Source organism: Protomyctophum bolini (assembly GCF_963924005.1).
Source record: "Protomyctophum bolini genome assembly, chromosome: 22".
NCBI classification, from domain to species: Eukaryota; Metazoa; Chordata; class Actinopteri; order Myctophiformes; family Myctophidae; genus Protomyctophum; species Protomyctophum bolini.
The window spans coordinates 24,395,504-24,415,594 of NC_137883.1; the positions used below are offsets into that span (position 1 = coordinate 24,395,504).

Below are 20,091 nucleotides of genomic sequence, written 5' to 3' on the forward strand. Positions count from 1 at the left end.
GAACGTGCGTTTTCCTTTTCCCACCAGTATCAGCACCGTATGTAGGCGGCGCGCACACAGGCCTGTCAACATCATTACATAACCGCTTATTCACAACTGTTCCCAGTTCCTGGGATCCCAGATCCCAGTTATCTTTTGCAAAAATCTTCGTAATCAACTTTCCATCTTCATATATGTTCATATAATATCGTGGGAATAGCCGATCTACAAGCTTGTAGATTTAATATTCATATAGTATAAAGAGGGAAGTGAATAACTGCCTGACGAGTCCACAAGTGATCAGCGTTCCACAAACATGGGGTCGGAGCCAACTTTGGGATCTTTGTTTTTTTCATCTTTATTTTACCATTACTAGAATTTGATAGACATTTGTCTAAAACTTCTCAAACATTTTGCTATTATAAATAATTCATTTCCAAAAAGATAGCAGCTCTATTTATAGGCTTTTTGAGCTTGTAGAACGTCTATTTCCCCTATTTCGGAAAAGGCGCATAAGTGATTAATTAATAATGGTTTTTTGATAGGGATCAGTAAGGCTCAAACTCATGAATAACAGCTTACTGAAACCTTTACCCTACAGAGAAATAATGCAGATGATGTTATTGCTATAGGTTATTATTGGGCCTTTGCTATGGTTTCTGAATACATCAGAAGCCACTCATCATAACAGAGGCCTTGGTGTAACTCAGGGGTGCCCAGACCTTTTGTACTTTCAAAATGACCAGCTCAACAAGATCTACCCACCAAAAAAACATGATGGAAAAGCGGAGCTGGAGTTACACAACATGACAAACACACTTGGAATTGGAAATAAAGGGGGGGAAATGGAAATAGTTTTAGTTTTTGTGATGTTTGCCCTTTTTGATGTCAATCAATCAAGTCACCTTAATTAATTCAAGTGTCAGATGCCAAATTAAATATTATTTTATTTAAATGATTTATGTTTTAGGGACATGTCATGTGATCTACCTGCACAGCCTTTGTGATCGCGATCTACCTTTTGGGCACCGCTGGTGTAACTGGTCTTAATATCAATGCATTCATTGGTTAAGACATTTTAAAGGTGCATATTTAATCGGTAGCTCGTTATCTGTCGTGATCTATCACGTCACGTGACATGTTTAACTTGCATAGTAACAATCGGTGGGAGTCTGTAGCTCTGCTCAGGCAGAGAGTTCAGCCAAGGCAGATTAAAATAATAATAATAATAATATATAATATAATAATCAATTGGTACTTCAAAGATGGGAAAATCAAGTAGACCGGTGTCCCTCAGGGCTCTATAGTCCAAATACCAAAATGTATTTGCTGAAAATAGCCAATATAGGTGCTGTCATGTTGTCCTTGAGAGCTTGCAGATCAGCTATTTTCGCCGGATGTTCACTTCACCCCCGACTAGGCGTTCAATCCAATCCAATTTTGTTTGGCTCGCTGACTGCAGAATTCAGCAGCTTTTTCTTTATTTTAAGTAGAAGTAGAAAGATGTCATATTTATTTTCAGATTTCTCTTCTGGCTGATTTCCCACAGTATGTGCAGAACTGTTTTAGATCTACAGCCAGGCACATTTTGATTGGTAATAATAGAGGAAACAGCAGCTGAAAGCTCTGTTTCCCATAGTCCCCATGGTGCCCAGGTCTCGTGAGTCATCACGTGACATCATCAGCGATATACATGTCATAGTAAATGTGATCTGCTGTCGCAATTAAGCCCATATACAGAGATCCCTGATGTCATAAATATTGGCCAGCAACTCCACATCTGACCTCAAACCTCAAACCCTTAGATCTCCATATGTTGATCCTTCCCCATCTATCCTTCCTCTTCGATGTCTCCCTTTCGACTGATACCTGTCCATTCAAACTGTAGATGGGCCAGCCACAAAGTTATTAGTGCAGCCGCGCTCGGCAGCCGGCAAAAGGAAATCAAGAGAATGTCCAGCTACCACCCTTAGATCTGCATATATGGATCTGACCTGTTCTGACATTCCATATGTTGATCTGACCTCATCAAACCCTGTACACTCAAGACATGCTCCTTATATGGCCAGTACAGAATTCATTCCATGTTGATCTGACCCCCCATGCCAAAGCGCCAGCGCTTGCCCAACAGTCTGCCGTGGCGGACTGGACGAGGCGGATGCGTGCTCTGCCTTAGGCGTCTTACTGGTATTGTATAGTTTGTTTTATGTAAAAAGATAGCAGTTAAAATGTCAGGTTATTAAAATGTGTTGAGCCAGAATAAACATGACTTATTATTGCCTTTTCTTGAATTAGATAGAGGAGAGTGGGCTATTGAGATAACATTCATGTGCTTTTTATGTGTTATTCTTTTTTTATCTGATTATTACTCATTCCGTGTTGTGGCATTTCTGTTACAGTAAGTATAGTGATGATTCAGATTATTTAATTAATTTAAAAAAATATCAATAGAAAAATATCTAAGCAAAAAAACGATAGTTGCAGCCCTAATTACAGGTTTTTAACTTTAATTAAATAAAGTGTTATATAAACAATTTAATAACACACTGCCGAGTGGCAGCCATCGCGTTATGTAACACAACGTAAACACAGAAAAGACTTTAGTCTTGATTCTGCCAAAGATATAAGACTGAGTAATAAAAAACCGCAAAGCCAAGCTGGTGAGATTTACAGTCCTGATTGTGGAGTTGAGGACAAATACAACTTTACACAACTTTACAACTTATACTACTCAACACGCCCAGGACGAAGTTCACCGTCCTTTCAAACAGTAACACCCAGCGCCCAGGACGAAGATTGATCAAAAAGACAGAGGTTATTGATATCAAAACCGACCGCATTGCTCCACAGACTGGGAGCGCCTGTTGAGCAACACTTGATGTTTCGCAACAGTGGGAAGTCATCGAAAATGTCCCCCATAATGTATTCCATAATCACGTGTGTGTCACGCAAACATTGCGTGAAAACAGCTCACATTGCGATGCGTAGCTTGTAGAACAGATGATTTGACAGTGGTTAAGTACGTCTGTGGATCTTATACATATTGATGTTTGTTGTAACACCGGTTACGTTTTTCCCCTTTCCTGAAAGCTAATGGTTTTGCACATACAAGGTTTCCACCCGACGACGACGAAAGGGAGACTGCATTGTTTTCATGTCATTAGCGCGTTTTAAAAAGAAAAAGAAAGGGAAAGTTTTCTCTGCTTGGCTGCTTCCCATAGGGTTCACACACACAACGGCAGAGAGAACGCTGCTGCTGGTGGCTGCCTGGGGAATAAAATACACTGTGTGTGAAACACTGTCATTAGTGAGTCATTTCTTTAATGTTACATGAAGGAAGAAAGATGCTTGGAGATAAGCACCAGTTCTTGGCTGGACATGATTAGGACTGCAGCCGAACTACATTCTCTATGTACTATAACTAGAGCAGGGGACTTTCATGGTTTTTCAGCCCAAGGACCCCTTAGCCAAGAAAGAGAGATGAAGCAGGGACCCCCACGACATTGTATAAATTGTGTTGTCGATTAAACTTTGTTTTATAGATGTTGGATTCACGTCAATGTGTTTTTTCAGACATTTAACCACTTAAACCCTCAATATTAAGTAAGCTTCCTCTTTGGGTTTGTACTTTGTCTGCTCTTTATTCCCTCTAGACAGAGACCAACTCTCCGGAAATAGCAGATCTACAAGCTCACACGCCTCGCAGCGTGAGCTGTTGTGAGTTTATTTTTACGGAAAATGCTCTCCATCACACAAACATTTGACGGACCCGCTGTCATTAATCTGAGGACCCCCAATGGGTCCCGGACCCCCTATTGAAGACCAGTGTACTATATTATTCTATTGATTACTTTTTTGATTAATTGAATAATAGACAAGTGATCTAGTTGTGAGCAATCTTCCGGCGAGGAACACCGTTGTACGACAGGAGAATGAATAGGACGGAACTCATATCAACGCCTGCCCACCACCGAGTTGCGGGTTCGAGTCCACCGTGGTGTATTCACGGCGAGTGCTTTGTTGAGGCTTTGTCGAGCGTCTACACTAAACCTGAAGCTCCAAAGCCGGCAGTTGCACATTATAAAAACAGCAGAGGAAAAGTGCACAGTTGGCCTCATCTGAATGCAGCTATTGAGCTGTATAAGTGGATGCATTAGTGATGCAGCCAGGTGCATTTCCATCCAGCATGTAAACACCACTGTTCACCTGGCTGCCAGGTTCAACAGCCACACAAACCCAGCGACCTGCTCACCTCACCCAGAATGACACTTTTCTCCCAACTCAATATTGTTTGTTGTCGGAAAAAGTATCTTAAATTTGCACTTATGTAATATTAGTACTTGAGTAAATGTACTTAGTTTACTTTCCATATTGTCTAACTCGAGCCAGACTGTTGACTCACACAATGTTCTAAATGTTTCTGTCGTGCAGTCGTTGTGCAAAGGAAGCGCTGAGAGCGACCCAGGATAAAGGCCGATGTCCCGCCCCCTCCTAGTGCTATTAGTATCATGATACAGAGGCCACGATACGATATATATCGATTATACTTGTATTCAAAATTAATGACCATGTTGCACAAATACAATAAAACACTTTCAGGCCCACAGAGATCTTTAAATTAAAATAAAATGTCTTGCAAGGGGGGGGGGCTTTGATAACGTTAAACAGAGGTACGTTTGTCAACACTGCGTCACCTAGATAATTCATGCCGTTTATTGCCGTATCGATACAGCAGCCTCTCGACCGATTCACCTATCGTCCGATGTTTGATCGATATGTTGCCAACTTGCCATATCGATTAATTAAATGCAGCACTACCCCCTCCCCGCGTCTACATTTGTACTAATTGTAAGTCCAATTGTTGTCGGGCTATGCAAGACTACTTTTCACCAGTGTATGTTTTCCTCCTAAATTTACCCCTTACATCACACTATTTACTATTTAGATTTAGCAGATGCCCTTAATCCAGAGTGATTTACAGTAAGCAAAGACAAAACAAGGCAATACATCAAAATGCATAGAAACAGTCATCTAGGATCATATACAGTAAACCAAGACCGTATAATCAGTCCAACTGTAGAATAACCACAGAAAATAAATGATAATAATATAAACACTATAGGATGCAAGGCCAATAATGACCTGGCATCCGTCTACATAACATGCTATCTAAATTACATGTTTAGCCTTTGCATAAGCCTGCAAGGTCGTCGAGGCTAGGGCAAGTGCTATGGCATAGATTGTCTGTACCCAACCCAGCATCATGCCTATCTTGTTTATGCCTGCACGCCCGCCCGCCCGCCCGCCCACACACACACACACACACACACACACACCGTGCCTACCTTGTTGGGATGCACGGCTCTCCTCAGGTTCTCCATCCATTTGTCTCTTTCTGCTGACGAACGACACGAGAAGCATTTGCTTCCTGTGGAGGTGGTTACCTGCATCGCACGCACACACACACACACACACGCACACACACACACACACACACACACACACACACAGTTTGACAATTACACCGCTTGAATGTCAAACAGCATCGGTATAATTAGTACTCTCTGTTCTTTGGCTATATAGAAATGCCTATTTGTACGTCTCTAAATGCTTTTGATGAATTGAACACTTGTTAACAAGTGTAATGCTAACAAGTGTAATGCTTTATTGGGTCGTCCACTCACAGTTCATCAGTCTTTGTATCGAGTTGTGCTTGAAATATACTGTAATTCTGCATACTGTTAATAAATATTTCAATCAATCAAACTCTGATGTTTTACTTGCTCACAAGCTCACAGCGATCAGCTACATTTGGCACAATAACAGACAACAGAAAATACACCAGGATGGAGCCCTGAGGGACTCCGCTCAACCATATAGGGTTCATATGGTTAGGTAAAAATAGCAATGCAACTGTACAAAAAAAAGGAAGAGGCCAGTTTTCAAAATTCAACTCGAGTAAAAAAGTATTGGCGTCAAAACATGGAAATACTCAAGTAAAATGTACCTCAAAATTGTACCCGAGTAAGTGTACTTTTAAGTAACATTCCACCCGATGGAATAGAGTGTGACAGTCGACACGACTCACACCTCTTGAATATCCACCAGACACAGAACAGAGTGAAGGTCAAGAGACAAACGTTGCAGGCTTGCTTTAGATCCACAGTCCACTTGAATCCTAAGTACTTAAGAGGACCAGAGTCGGGCACGGTGGCACAGTCGGACTCGGTAGTGCTGTCGCCTCACAGCTAGAAGGCCCTGGGTTCGATTCCCGCTGTGGGCGTGTTCTCTCCTCCGCGTCATCAGTGCCCATACCTGTGAGGCAGGGTTGACGAAAGGTCTTTTCTGTGTGGAGTTTGCATGTTTCTCCCCGTAACCCCTAGGGTAGGTACCCTTACAAAAAACATGCAGTAATCCTGGTCTCTAAACTACCTCCCTCTGGCCAGCCTGATGGAAGGGAAAGGAACTGGTCGAAATAACGTGTTCCTTCCATGCACTACGTCCGGCCGGGGAAACGCCCCCCTGTCAGGTGACAAGAAGTGGCTTGGAAAATGGGTTGCAAAATCGTGGGATAAAAAAAGAAAAAAAAAGAAAGAGGACCTTCCTTCACCCTTCCATCTACCCCTAAGGGCACATGAGAGAAAATGAAAAATGGAAAAAGAAAATCTATTTTACCGTTCCGTAAATGATGAAACATCGACAACCTTTGTGTGAAACTGCTGATGGGTAAAGTGCACAACTGATCTGGGCGTGTACACCATAGGCTCCGATGCCTGACAGAGAGTTTCAGATCGATTCCCGAGCCTGGTGGACCCTTACTGCAAGTCACTCTCCCAATCTCTTTGGTTTCCTGTCTCTCTTTACTGTGGACTACCAATAAAAGGCAAGAAGTATCTTAAAAAAAAAGATCATTCATTGGGGCACTGACTGAGTGCGTTAGGCTCTGTCTCCTCTCTCTCTCTCTCTCATACCATTGGTACTCGACTATTCGTTCGACCTTTTCTGTGACCCACCAAAATAATCATATTTTCCACAGATAAAAACTTATAATTTGTCCCCCTTTCTTAGGTACCGTAATATGTTTGACCTTTGTTTTTTTTTATAGCAGTTTATACTTTTGACACAATGAAAAAATCTTTTTGGGTGTCAAAAAGATCTTAAAAGTTCCACTTTAGAAATGTGCAGACAAAAACACATCTTAAAAAATAAAATAACTATTGCACTATACTATCAAGATAAAGGTTACACACACACACAGGTATATATATATATATATATATACCGGTATGAATGAATGCATAAGATGCTAGCTACAGTATGGTTCCCCTCACCTCGAAGCAGAAGTCCTGGCCCAGGATGCTGCTGTGAACAGGTTTGATGCTGACCTCCTCCTCCATGCTGAGGTCCAGGGCTTCCACAGCACTGCTGGGGCAGAGCAACGACTCGTGGGAGCGAGACTCCTTCAGCCTCGGCATCAGATGAGATCTGAGAGGAGAGAGAGATCCAGAGATGAGTCACCCTATTGAGATAGAAACCTTGCATCTCTGTGTCGTTGTTGCTGTGTATGTCTGGCAGGAGAAACCTCTTATCTCCATATTATTCTATGCTTTTGTTTTGTTCTAATCTAAATCAACTCCCTAGAGCGTCACACAGAAGTATTAAAGGTAAGCAGGTCAGCGTAGAGAACCAATGAAAAGTATTAACCGATTTTGACTTGAGATCAGATTCTAAACCGTTTGAAAATGACAGTTTTCTGAAAAAGCTGTGTTTCTATGTCGGTCGTTCTTCGATTTTTCAAAAATAGCAGACCTGCAAGCTCGTAGCGTGCCACTCGGTGGCGCGCTATGAGCTTGTAGATCTGCTATTTTTCAATAGCTAAAGCATAACATAATGCTAACACAAAAACGCCTAAAATGGGTTAACCGATTTCGGTGGCCTGGCCAATGCCATTGACCGCTGCGATCTTGCCATCAAGGTGGTAACTATAGGTGCAATTTCCCATTTACAGCCCGTTCATCCAAAGGGAAAAGTCCTAACGTCATCCTAAACTCATCGACATTGCAGCTGTGCGAAAAGCATGAATTATCCTCTTTCAATCTGCAAAGTGTTTTGTTTCATAAGAATCCACCGTAGACATGTCATGAGCAACTTCCTGTCAAGACATTCCTTGGAGATGATTATTTTTCTAAGGTCAACAGGCAACTCCAGAGGGCTGATAGCTTGTGACTAAATAACTTCTGTGAAACACATGTTCTTTTCTTCCGTTTTAGGAAACTTAACGCTTTTTGACACATGCGGTTTTCCCACCAGACAAAACATTATGTACTTAACTGCATGCCTGCACTGCATGCATTTTGACCTGAGATCAGATTCTAAAAATGTCTTCTACATCCTGACAGTTTTCTGAAAAAGCTATGTTTCTATGTCAGTCGTTTTCAAAAATAGCAGCAGCTATGAGCTTGTAGATCTGCTTTTTTTCAAAAGCTAAAGCATAACATAATGCTAACACCAAAAGGGGTTCCCGCCCAAAATGGGTTAAGAGCTTGAAAGACCATATGATTCAGATCACAGGTTCTCTTTTACTCACCTACAAAATTCTGTACTATATCAAATTTAACAACAAAAAAACTATTTTCAATCTTTTTAAAATGGGTGGTCTGGGGGGGGGGGGACCTTATTAGGGTTTGGGATCTGGAACCAGAGCATCCAACATTGACAAACCGGAATCGATTCCATCACATTTGGAACCGTTTCTGGAACCGGTTTATCAATCGTCAGACCTGGTATGTGGCCTCCACAGAATCACTTGCTAGTGAATTGGGGTCGTTTACAGCATCCTTATGAAGGCCAGCAGGCCGAAACGTCAGTAAATTAAACAGAATATAGAAGCCAGTTTGCTTTGTCATACCAAAGTGGGGGCCCGGGGGGGACCACCAGGGGTCCTTTGTGGGTTCCTTATAAAATGTGGCTGTTCAAAAATGACAGCTGTACAAGCTCACACGCATCACTTTGTGCCGCGCTCCGAGCTTGTGCATTTGCTTTTTGAGAATAAACCCTCTTTATTATTCCATAATTGTGAGTAACGATTGTATTGTGTGTTTGGCATTGAACAATAGAACTTCCATTTGCCTGGCAATCATATATAATCAAATACGACAAATAACTGAAATATACAAAGAAATAGCAGGAAATGGCTGATCTTACAACACATCACAAAGTGAAACATTGTATTTGTAAGCTTGCAGATCTGCATTTATATATTTATTTTTAAGATTTGTTTTGGGCTTTTTGCTTTTATTGATAGTTAGAAGTGAAGACAGACAGGATACATTGTACATTTTTAATGTATACAATGTTTCAACATGGAAACGACGACGACGACAATTGCGATTATCTCAAATAGTTGCAAATAGACGATGACGTAATAATTGTGACAGGCCTAGTACCCACGTTCCAAATCCACTTCCACTTCTACAGGTGACCCCCTGAAATACCATCAAGGACCCCACTCTGAGCCACTGGCTCCCTGGCAGGATGATGACCATCCAGAAGGGGTCAATGGCCAGTGTAATGAGAGAAAATATTGTTTTAATGGCGCCTCCACAGAGAGCCCTGGACACTAATCCATTGTGCATCGTGTGTGAGTCAGTGGACTAAAATACCACCATTCACCAGCTAAACAGCAGCAGCAGCTCCAATGGCACATTATCAACTGCAGCCAGTCCATTGTACAGTCAACCAGCTCTGCTGTTAAATCCACTTCCCCCAGTGTGAAAATGGACAATGGTCTGAGCGCTCTCTACTTTTATCTCTCCATCTTCCATGCTCTCTGCCTCTTCCATGCTCTCTCCCTCTCTATACTGTATGCAGTCTCTCTCTCTCTCTCTCTCTCTCTAACACCAACAAGCATCATGAATGGACACACTCGCACACAAACACAAATTGCATAAATTGCACCCTGAATAAAGGAATGCAATAATACATGCCCGCACAATAAAGATATTTGCGTTTTACAATGACACCCGTTATTTAAATGGCCTGTCATTTAAATGCTCGTTACAGTGACAGCTCGTTTACACTGCGACCGCACACAGTGTGTCGTCCCCCCCCCCTTTGCAAACGACCATAACCACCACTGGATTTTATTAACCCACGTTTACAGTCAATTTAGAAAAAGGTACGACGACGCTCCAATCTGACTCCAGAGACGAGGAAGGCCTTCGGGGAGCCTTTCTCTCCAGCCTATACCGCAAACCACAGCTGTATATGGGGCTGGCGGTGGGTGGGAGTGTCTGTCTTTAAAGGCGTAGCTCCACTCTGTGATTGGCTGGTCGGGTACCGGGCAGAACAGAGGGATGTCAAATGAGGTGGAGCTATACAGCATCATCAGCAGCAGCATCAGCAGCACTGGGGCCGGCTATAGCTGAGCTCTGTGGGATCTGTGGATGGTCCAGTTGGTTCTGATCCACGCTCCACGGATCATGAACCCCCGTCAATAATATGCCTCTGTTCCTGACAGCCCGACAGCTCCCCCACGACAAACAAGGATTCTAGTACGCTGCAAACTCACTGAGTAAGACTTTTGCAATTTGCGGTGCTCGCCTCAGGCTCACGCCTCCCATAATTCACCAATGCTGTCAAAATGTGAGCCTTGTCAATCAGTTTGACAGTCTGCTTATTATAGTTGTTTTTTATCTCCAAAGTAGCTTGTAATTTATTTTGGGGGTGCTTGTTTCTAAAGTGTAGCAGTTGCTTATTTGGGCTACTTTCCTACAGGTGTTAAAAGTGGTTCTCAGGCTTTCTCATGTCATGGACAGACCCCCCCCCCCCCAAATTAATATGTACTTGGCCATAGATCTGAAAATAGTTTGTGCCAAGGATCACCCGTACAAGATCTGTGTATCTAAAATGTTTCAAGAAAATAGCAGATCTACAAACTCACAACAATGTGTCGCAATGTGACGCGCTGCGAGTGCACTCGGCGTAGATCTGCTATTTGAAAATAGCTGTTGTTATGTGGCCTATAATAGTCACTTATTTTGGGCTTGTTTTCATACGTTATTTCTCTCACAAAAGAAAACTGCTGCCAATCAGCCTGCCATCCTAGCAGCTCCCTGTCTTACTCAAGACTGTCTGGCCAGAACGTCATTGGTGGGCTTATTGGCTCAATGACATGACTAGCACACTTCACCTCGAGAGAATAAGGTACTTCTTTTAAAAAAAAACACACAATTTGCTAAGGTTTGGCTGCCCCTCGTTCGATATTTTTTGCATACTCGCCATAATCAATTCTATGTTGTTGCCCGGGGCATATGGTACAACAATCAGGCTGGCATCAGAGTGTGGAAGCGTCATGGAATCAGTCATCATCAGAAATGCTGGTGTTAAGGTACTAACAAAGTGTCTTGTCGACAGTGAACAGGGTGTAACTGTGAGCGCAGTGCCAAAAGACTAGCAGCACATCCTGCTTACATAGCCAGTGGTATTGACAGTGCAGAGGGAATCTTTGCTCTGCTACACTGCACTGCCCGTTTACCCCTGTGGTAGTGGTGGACTGTGTCTAGACGTTGTAGGTCACAAGCTTCGGTTTTTATGTGTTTAGCGGCCATTAAAGTCCCTGTTCACTATCATGGTCGTTTAAATGGGTTTAAATCCTCCGACATGTTCATAATATTATTAAGTATTGTTTCTCAGCCCCAAAATAATGTTTTTCCCCTCTTATTTGCTCCATCTTAGTATTCCATGTCCTACATTATGCATGCGTTTGATCCTCCAAAATGTGACATCCACAGGGAGAGAACATCCAAACGTAAACACAGAACGCACCGTGACCCAAACAACAAGCAAGGCATTTCCTCATTTGGACCCAGAGTGTGGTGTTGTCGGGCTGTGTGGTGGGGGCGCTTGTTTTCGGTCACTGAACTGTGATGATGCATACTTAAAGTACTCGTGCACTAACACCAACGCTGCGTTCAGTGAGGCTCTGATGATTGCCATTCGGTGTGCGAGTTCCTCCGAGTTGTGTGCTCTGCGTCAGATATGATTTCAGTCTGCACTAGTCTGAAAAATCTTGATTTTAGTAGGAAAACTATATGAATGCTTTGAAGATATGCATACTCGCAGAGCATAAGAAACTACTGGTACAAGGATCTTCATAAACCAAAAACACTACTGCCGCACTGCGAGGGGAGTGGGTCTTTAAATGTGGGAACTGGGAAAAGTCACAAAATAGCACGACACTTTGTTTACTGTGACCTTGGACTGCACCGTTGTAGAGATAGCTGTGATTGTTAGTGGAAAGGACATACATCTGGGGAGGGGAGGGGGGTGTTACACCCCTTTAATTTGGCGTCTCAGTACATTAAGCCGGGCCTATCTCATGCTAAATCTGCACACGTATGGTCTCTAGTGTAGCAACCCTCGGCAGCAAGGTTTGTTATAGGTTTAAGTGCTTAGACACCTCCATGGGGCCTGGAATGGAATTTGATACTGTATCAGATTCCAGATCGAGACAGACTATCAGATGGGCTCTATATATTATTTTTTTTACAGGAAGTGCAGACTATAAGTCGAGCTCGGGTCCTGACTCCTGGGTGTGGTCCCAGACTCAATCTGAACCCATTACTCCTGTCTCCCTCGCCTCTCTCCTAAATTGGATTTATATTGAACAAGGAGAGGGCCCAGTAGCCCAGTAGCTAGTGCTGAACAGTGTGACTTAGCTGGCAGGCCGTGGAATAAAGATTCCTAAATGAGTCACTGGTGTATTTCTGACATTAGTAGGTTTATAATATACCAGCACTGGGACTAGTTACTGCACAGAATAAACTCCTGAATGTTAATGTAACTCTGAGCGTGTACAGCATGATGAAACCAAGCGTTTGCTTCCATTTGTAACACGCTCAGACTTGGCGGTCATAGAAAAACAATGAATATCGTCACATATTCCAGTAGAGATGAAGGAAGAGATATTGTATGTGTGTTTCATTTAACTGTACACTCTACTGCAAGCACGATCCCCCCCACTCGTCGCATTCCCTCTCATTCAGACAGTGACACAATCACACAAGGCCATGACCTTTTTAATTACACATTTGACTCCAGGGCTTTATATAGTCCCTTCGTGTGGGAGCCGAGTTTCTAGGCTGGTCAAAATCTGTGCTCCAATTCCTGCACAGCGTTTCAAATATTTAGATGGCCAAGAACGAAACTAGAGCAGTGGGATGATGAGGAGAGGAGAGGAGAGGAGAGGAGAGGAGAGGAGAGGAGAGGAGAGGAGAGGAGAGTGGGTCGACCGTAGCTGAGTGGGGAGACAGTCCATCTAGGAATCGTAAGATCACTTTATTCAATGCTCGGCTCGCCCCAGTCGAAGGGTCAGTGTCTCTGAGTAAGACACTTTAACACTTTATTCCTGAACAGCCAGTGTGCTCTCACTATAGAGCCATCTGAGCAGTATAGCCATCTGCCGGGTGAAGCAGTAAAACAAAAATCCCCTCCCCGCCGGGGGGGAAATGGCGTAAAACTGACGGGGGGAGGAATAAGACAAGGTTTATTTCAAGGAGATCCTCACAGCAGTGTCTGACAGCTCTCTGGCCTGCTAGGCTGAAAGGACCATCTCTCTCCCTCCCTCTGCTCTCTCCTCTCTGCCCCAAGCACTCCCAACATGGAGCTCACAAAGCCCTTTGAGGGAGGGAGGGACATTCAAGAAGACAGTGGAGAAGATGACAGCTTTTAAGGCACAGCTGTTGGCCAGAAGACAAAGAAGACTGTACCGACAGACACCTTTATAGCCTGGGGCTTTATGCACAGCTAGCAGAGGGTTTGGGGAGGACAAGACATAAGTTACAATAGAGCAGATGCTTCTCTAGAGATAGATGATGAGAAGGCTTAGTTAGGAGTAAATGAGATAACATATTGTCTGTCAGGTGGAAACCTCATATATTATGTCCAAAACTGTTACTCTTCAGGATTCAAATTCCAAACAAGCATCAAAAGTAGCACATCTACAAGCTCAAAACACGCCACTCTGCACCGCGTTCCAAGCTTGTACATTTGTTAATTTTGTGTGACACTGTAGTGTGATCAAGGCAAGGACATTCATTTATGGAAGAACAAAAATAGAGATAAGCGCTTACTGCCCGACAGAAACTATATTATACATTAGTATTTCCCATGACGGCGATAAAGAAAACACTCCCCCCTTTTTGTGTGACAGAGAAGCGAAAGAAAGATGAGTTCCAGAGAGCCAAAGAATTCACCCAGCATAAACTAACTCCTCACCTCACGTAAACACACAGCCAGAGAGGGAGGACAGAAGAGCACAGAGAACACTGGGGGAGAGTCAAGGTCATGTGAGGTGTGAATTTGGGGGGAAGGGAAGGGAGAGATGTGGGGAAGAGAGGAGGCCAGCAGAGGCTACATCATGTAGCCTCTGCTGGCCTCCTCTCTCCCCCAGGTAGAAATTACTACGAGTGCCACACTCGAAAAACACAAAAATCATGAAAATGTGTCACAAAGTTGGAATATATATTATATATAACGTTTTTAACTAAAATCTTTGCTACTGGGGGCGGGGGGTCCCTCCCTGGAACAACATTATTTTCAGATGGGAGTCGGCGGACAAATACAGATAATTTTGGGTCCTTGATATGACATTGTTTGAGAACCACTGACATGGAAACAGTGAAAAAATTGTGGAAATATCTGTTTCTTGGTTTTTTTATATTGACGATTATGCAAAAATAATTATGATTATCTCAAAGAATTGAGATTAGACAATTATGTAATAATTGTGACAGGCCTAGTACTGTACTCATTTCTTTAGTTGGCCTTTCCTTCTGCAGCGTACTCCTTGTGCTTGTTTACGGCTCCATTAGAATCTAAATGGGTGCTCTCCATGGTTTTGACCAAAAGGACAATGTTCCGTCTTCATTTCTGACTTCAGGAAGCGTCTGGTTTGGAATATAAACGCTTCTAGAGAGACTTTAGGTGTAGATAAGAACAGAACATTATGCCTCTCAGTTTTTTTGCGGGGGAAACGGAAGGCGGGGCTTTTCAGAGTAAAATCTGCCATATCTGCTGGCACTCTAGCGCCTTTATTTTTGAAGAATTCCCCGGCAAAAAAGGATAAAAACCATCTTGAGTATGTGGTGGATGGATGGATTTTATTTTGTCATTGGACACAAGTGTACAAAGAAATTAATCATATAATCACTAGTTTGCATGCATTGGAGGGATGCCGAGCCTCGCAAGTGAAACGCGCCGCCACCATGACAGCCGCCTGTCATGCAAATATGGTGACAGGTGACGAGGCGGTGAGATGGAACACACCCTCGAAGCGGGTGGCGGCTCACACTGGGCGTACAGAGACAATGAACGTCACTTAAACCAAAAGCGAGATGTGACATTGCCATCTGTAATAATAATAACGCCGTTTCACCGTCATTGTATCAAGGTGACCTGCCACATAAATTACACTCACACTTAGCCCATTGTAATGCAATCGTGGTACAAACGACATGACATTAGCATTCATGTATGCATAATGTTCATGTTCTCCCCCCCATTCATTCATTGACACAAAACCCTTGGTGTTCGTTCGCTGCTAAAGACGGCGAGAAGGGAGGATTTTGAAGGAGGTGAATTAATTAACCAATTAAACCCTCGATTCATGCACTTCATCTTGAGAGAATAAGGTATTTCCTGAGAAACAAAGAGAGCCAATTTGATAAGGTTTGGCTGCCCCTTATTGTCCATTGAGTATAGAAACAATGAATAGACAGGATACCACTGATATGGTTGACTGTTACGCCATTTTCTTTTCAGATGTTTTCCATGAGAATTTCATCATCTTACTATAACGCTTTATTGGGGTCGTCCACTCACAGTTAACAGTCTTTTGTATTGAGTTGTGCTTGAAATGTACGGTAATTCTGCAAAATGTTAAAAATATTTCAATCAATCAATTCTATTCTATAGTATGCGGTGTCACTGAGCAGCATGGGTGGGAGGGTTGAGGGTTTTCTTTCGCTTTTCACTTCGCTGAAATCGCTGATTTACAACACACTGCAAGCTTACAGATCTGCTATTTGACAATAATTGAACATTTTAACATTTGAAAATCTATGAACATTTCAACATTTTGACGTCATCATCATGCAACATTATTGTGATTATCTCAAATTGTTGCGATTAAACAGCCGTTTGTTGTCAGTGTAATGACTGTGACAGGCCCAGCTGTAAGGGTGTCTGTTACAGTACAGTGCATCTGTCACTGTCACATTGTGTGTGAACCAAACACACATGTTGTTTGTCCATCATGATACTTTAGAATGACTGCCAAACAAGAATCCCTCTATGGTCTACCGCACTCTAAGCACTCTAAGTTCATATCAAATAAACAGCTACGCTACAATACAGTCAGTGGTTGGTGTCCAAAGGCTTGTGAAGTGCATTGCGATGTTAATTTGTATATCGCCCCTGTCGGGTGGAACCGCATCATATAGTCCAAAACTGTTACTTTTCAGGATTCAAAACCAAAAATACCAAAAGGAGCAGATTTACAAGCTCAGAATGAGCTTGTAGATCTGATACTTTTGAACATAAACAGCAAAACATAGTTATGACCATGACTAAATATACTGACAATTCCGTCAACAAATAACAACTAGACTAAATTGTTAGGAAGGGACTAGTGGACAAGCAATCCAGTAGAAGTCATTTTACACTTGGTTGCATGCATGCTGAAAATAGCAGATCTACAAGCTCAAGCTTGATCAGCAATTTTCAGTCATTACGATGGCATCAACGCCCACCAAAATACATTTTAGTCGTCTAAATCAAATGTAGATTTAGTCGACTAAAATCGTAGGATATTTAGTCAACTTCCAGGTGACAAATATGTGACTGAAACAAAATGAAAACTATTGAAGAGACTCGTGACTAAAACTAAAATCTAAATTTGCTGCCAAAAACAACACTGGTTACAATGCGGTCCGTTTGGTTCTGCACGCACAGAAAAAAAAATCTTCATTCACAGGAAATAGCGGACAGACCTACCAACACGTTGCGGATGCGACGCGTTGAGGGCTTGCATGTCCATAAAGTAAGCGACACCGCAGTGTGATGAAGCACGAATCGGTCCTAAAAGGCGTGCTGTGTCGTGCGTGCAGTACTGTTGTGTTTTGTAGGAATGTAGCAGCCATGCAGTGGCTTGTTGTCAGTCACCACATCTGCAGTGGAATGATTGAACATCCAGCCAGGGAGCAAAACAAAGCTCCATGCGCGTCCGACACCCACAGCGCAGTGAGCGCGCATGCACGCACACGCACACACACACAAACACACACACACACACACACACAGAGTACACACACACAGAACACTGACAGAGGAGAAGAGGGAGCATTCTGTCAGAGGGCAGCGGGGCAGAACGAGATGGGTGTGTGCTGTGCATGCGGGTGTGTGCGGGGGGGGGGGGGGGGACTGCTGACATGTGGATACGACGGGCCTTGGAACCCAAACACTGTAGCAACCAATCGTGTTTCTTATCAGACAGTGAATCGTGGGGCAATTTGTAGGTCGCTGCAGACCAATTTTTATGTGTCGAGACTCCAGAGTAAATATCCCTTTATTTCTCAGTATCCATTATGTTTTTAATTATACCAAAAGATGTAAATAAGAAAATCTAATTAAAAACGAATTAATTTTTTTCCCCCCCAAAATCACATCCCAATTGTTTCAGTAGTTGAATAATTGAAATTCGCAGATCTACAAGTTCACAACATTAGCACCGCAGCACATTGCGAGCCTGTAGATCTGCGATTCTCACCATTCTGTAGTCTGGGTCCCGGCGGGGAGACATCTGATCACATTTCTCTTCGGGCTCTCGAGCTAAACCGTTTTGGGATCCAACAGAGCAGCACTGACTGAACTCTAACCTTTCTTCAATCGCCAAGCTGCTAAAGTCTAGCATTCTTCATCCAATCATCACCACAACCTTTTGTCATTCCAGAAAAATACCCAGTTGGGGGGGGGGGGGTCCTTTTTGTGCAGCAACAACTGTCGAACCGGTCAAGTATAACTTAACCTTAATAGCACTTCTGAAGCCGAGTTTCATAATATTTGTCGACTCGACTCATGTATACAAGGGTGTAGAGCTGCAAACACTGCCGGGCTACAACACAATGTGTTGCTTGAAGATGGGTTATTTTCGTAAGCCTTTTTGACAGTGACAGGAGAGAGAGAGAGAGAGAGAGAGAGAGAGAGAGAGAGAGACTGAGGAAATGTGGACATAAAGAGTAGGGGAATAACATTCATCAAATGTTCTGGCCAACCTGTTCTGCATGGTCACACTTGGCAGGCCAACCTGCCGAGTGTGACCTGCATGGACCAGGCCTCTTCATGGAGCCCATCAGAAGTGTGACCGTGGACCAGGCCTCTTCATGGAGCCCATCAGAAGTGTGACCGTGGACCAGGCCTCTTCATGGAGCCCATCAGAAGTGTGACCGTGGACCCGGCCTCACAGAGCACGACCTTGACCAGACGTGGACCAGGCCCCTCCACGGAACCCACCCTGTCTATCTCTCTTCTATTCTTTCTTTCTATTCCCCCTCCACCCCACCCCCCCCTCTCTCCCCCGACACGGTCGAGGCAGATGGCTGCCCACCCTAGAGTCGGGTTCTGCCTGACGTTTCTTCCTAAAGGGGAGTTTTTCGTTACCATTGTCGCTGTATATTGCTTGCTCTGGGTGGATCTTTGTTGGTTGTAAAGTGTCTTGAGACAACTTGTTGCGATTTGACACAAACCTATGATTAAAAAAACGGGGACTCGCTGATAAGGGCATTGTGCCCATGGGGTATACGATTTACCTAACCTTTTAGAATTAGAACTGGAGAAACAAGCACGCCAGAGATAGAAATAACATGTTTGTGGTGATTTAGCGATTGTTTTGTACTTTATTAGAATCCTCACCAGAAGGCATTGTAGATTTCACTACAGATAACTGTCTGGCTCTCTAAACTGAAGCATTTGATTAGATTTTGGTCAGACTCAGAGAATGATTAGAGAAAACAGGGAAATGAAGTCCAGAATGTAGCCTGAATTCCCCTTTCCAAGCAACTAAGAAGACATTGCCAAGAAAAAGCTATCTCTAATCTCTGAGCAGTGAGCAGCGTGTTATTTAACCAAAATCTAAATAGCCAACTACAGATGTTCTGATATCGATACTGGTATCGGGTACTCGGCCGATACTAGCCTAAAGTACTCGTACTCGGTATCGGAACCGGGGACCGATACTTTGAGACGAGTACTACAACATTCAATTGACACTAGGCTGAACGCTCAATGCAACGGGAGCAAGTCTGACCCAACACGGCAGAAAAATGAGCAAAGCATCCAAAACGACTGATCTACAAGCATGAATGACAACTGACAAGTGTAGAACGGAGATCCATCGGCATCTATGTTTATAGATCAGATTAATATATTATCATTTTGATAGTTATAGTTGTCCTTTCTACTTGTAGCAGGAGCACATTCAAAGTGTTTATTTCATTTATATCAGACCACCAGGTCCAAAAGAAAAGTACTCCATGAAGTGTAGATTTGTGTCTGTGTATATTCAGCGGGCAGCATTATTAGATTAATAAATGAGCATTAATTGACCTACGTTGTGACTCTCCACTCGTCTTGACGCAGCCCCAGGTCATTAAAAGTTATTTCCATCAGACGAGTTCCAACAAAGTAATCCATGACTGTCCTTAAAAAGATATAACAGTTGTGAGTTTGTAGATCTGCAATTTTAGAATAGTCTATAAACCAAGCTTCAGTGTGACCGCAACACCCATAATCCTCTTCCCCTAACAATTACAGAACATTCTCCACACTCACGGCTACACTAGACCAACACTGCATAAAATACCCTGTGACAGAGTAATGACACGCCTTCACCTTCACGAGGACCAGACAGACAGACAGACAGACAGACAGACAGACACGTTTAGAAAGTAAACCAGAGTACAGACATGCATTAGAGTCCTCCTGACCGGCATGCGTTCCGGTTTTCAGCGTCCCTGAGCACCAATGGCTTAATGCAGGCTGGGTGTGTGGGTAATC

General features: G+C 43.2%; 1 protein-coding gene across 6 annotated transcripts in view; it reads right to left on the reverse strand.

Annotated features, from left to right (window-relative positions):
* LOC308310040 (disabled homolog 2-interacting protein-like) overlaps positions 1-20,091 on the reverse strand; it is a 239,254-nt gene that overhangs the window by 70,308 nt on the left and 148,855 nt on the right. For all 6 annotated transcript variants that reach the window (XM_080756077.1, XM_080756079.1, XM_080756076.1 and 3 more), the window contains 2 exons: positions 7,311-7,464; positions 5,325-5,423 (listed from right to left, as the gene is read on the reverse strand). In XM_080756077.1, coding sequence (XP_080612203.1) covers positions 5,325-5,423; positions 7,311-7,464 — 253 coding nt within the window. The remainder of the gene's footprint in view (positions 1-5,324; positions 5,424-7,310; positions 7,465-20,091) is intronic.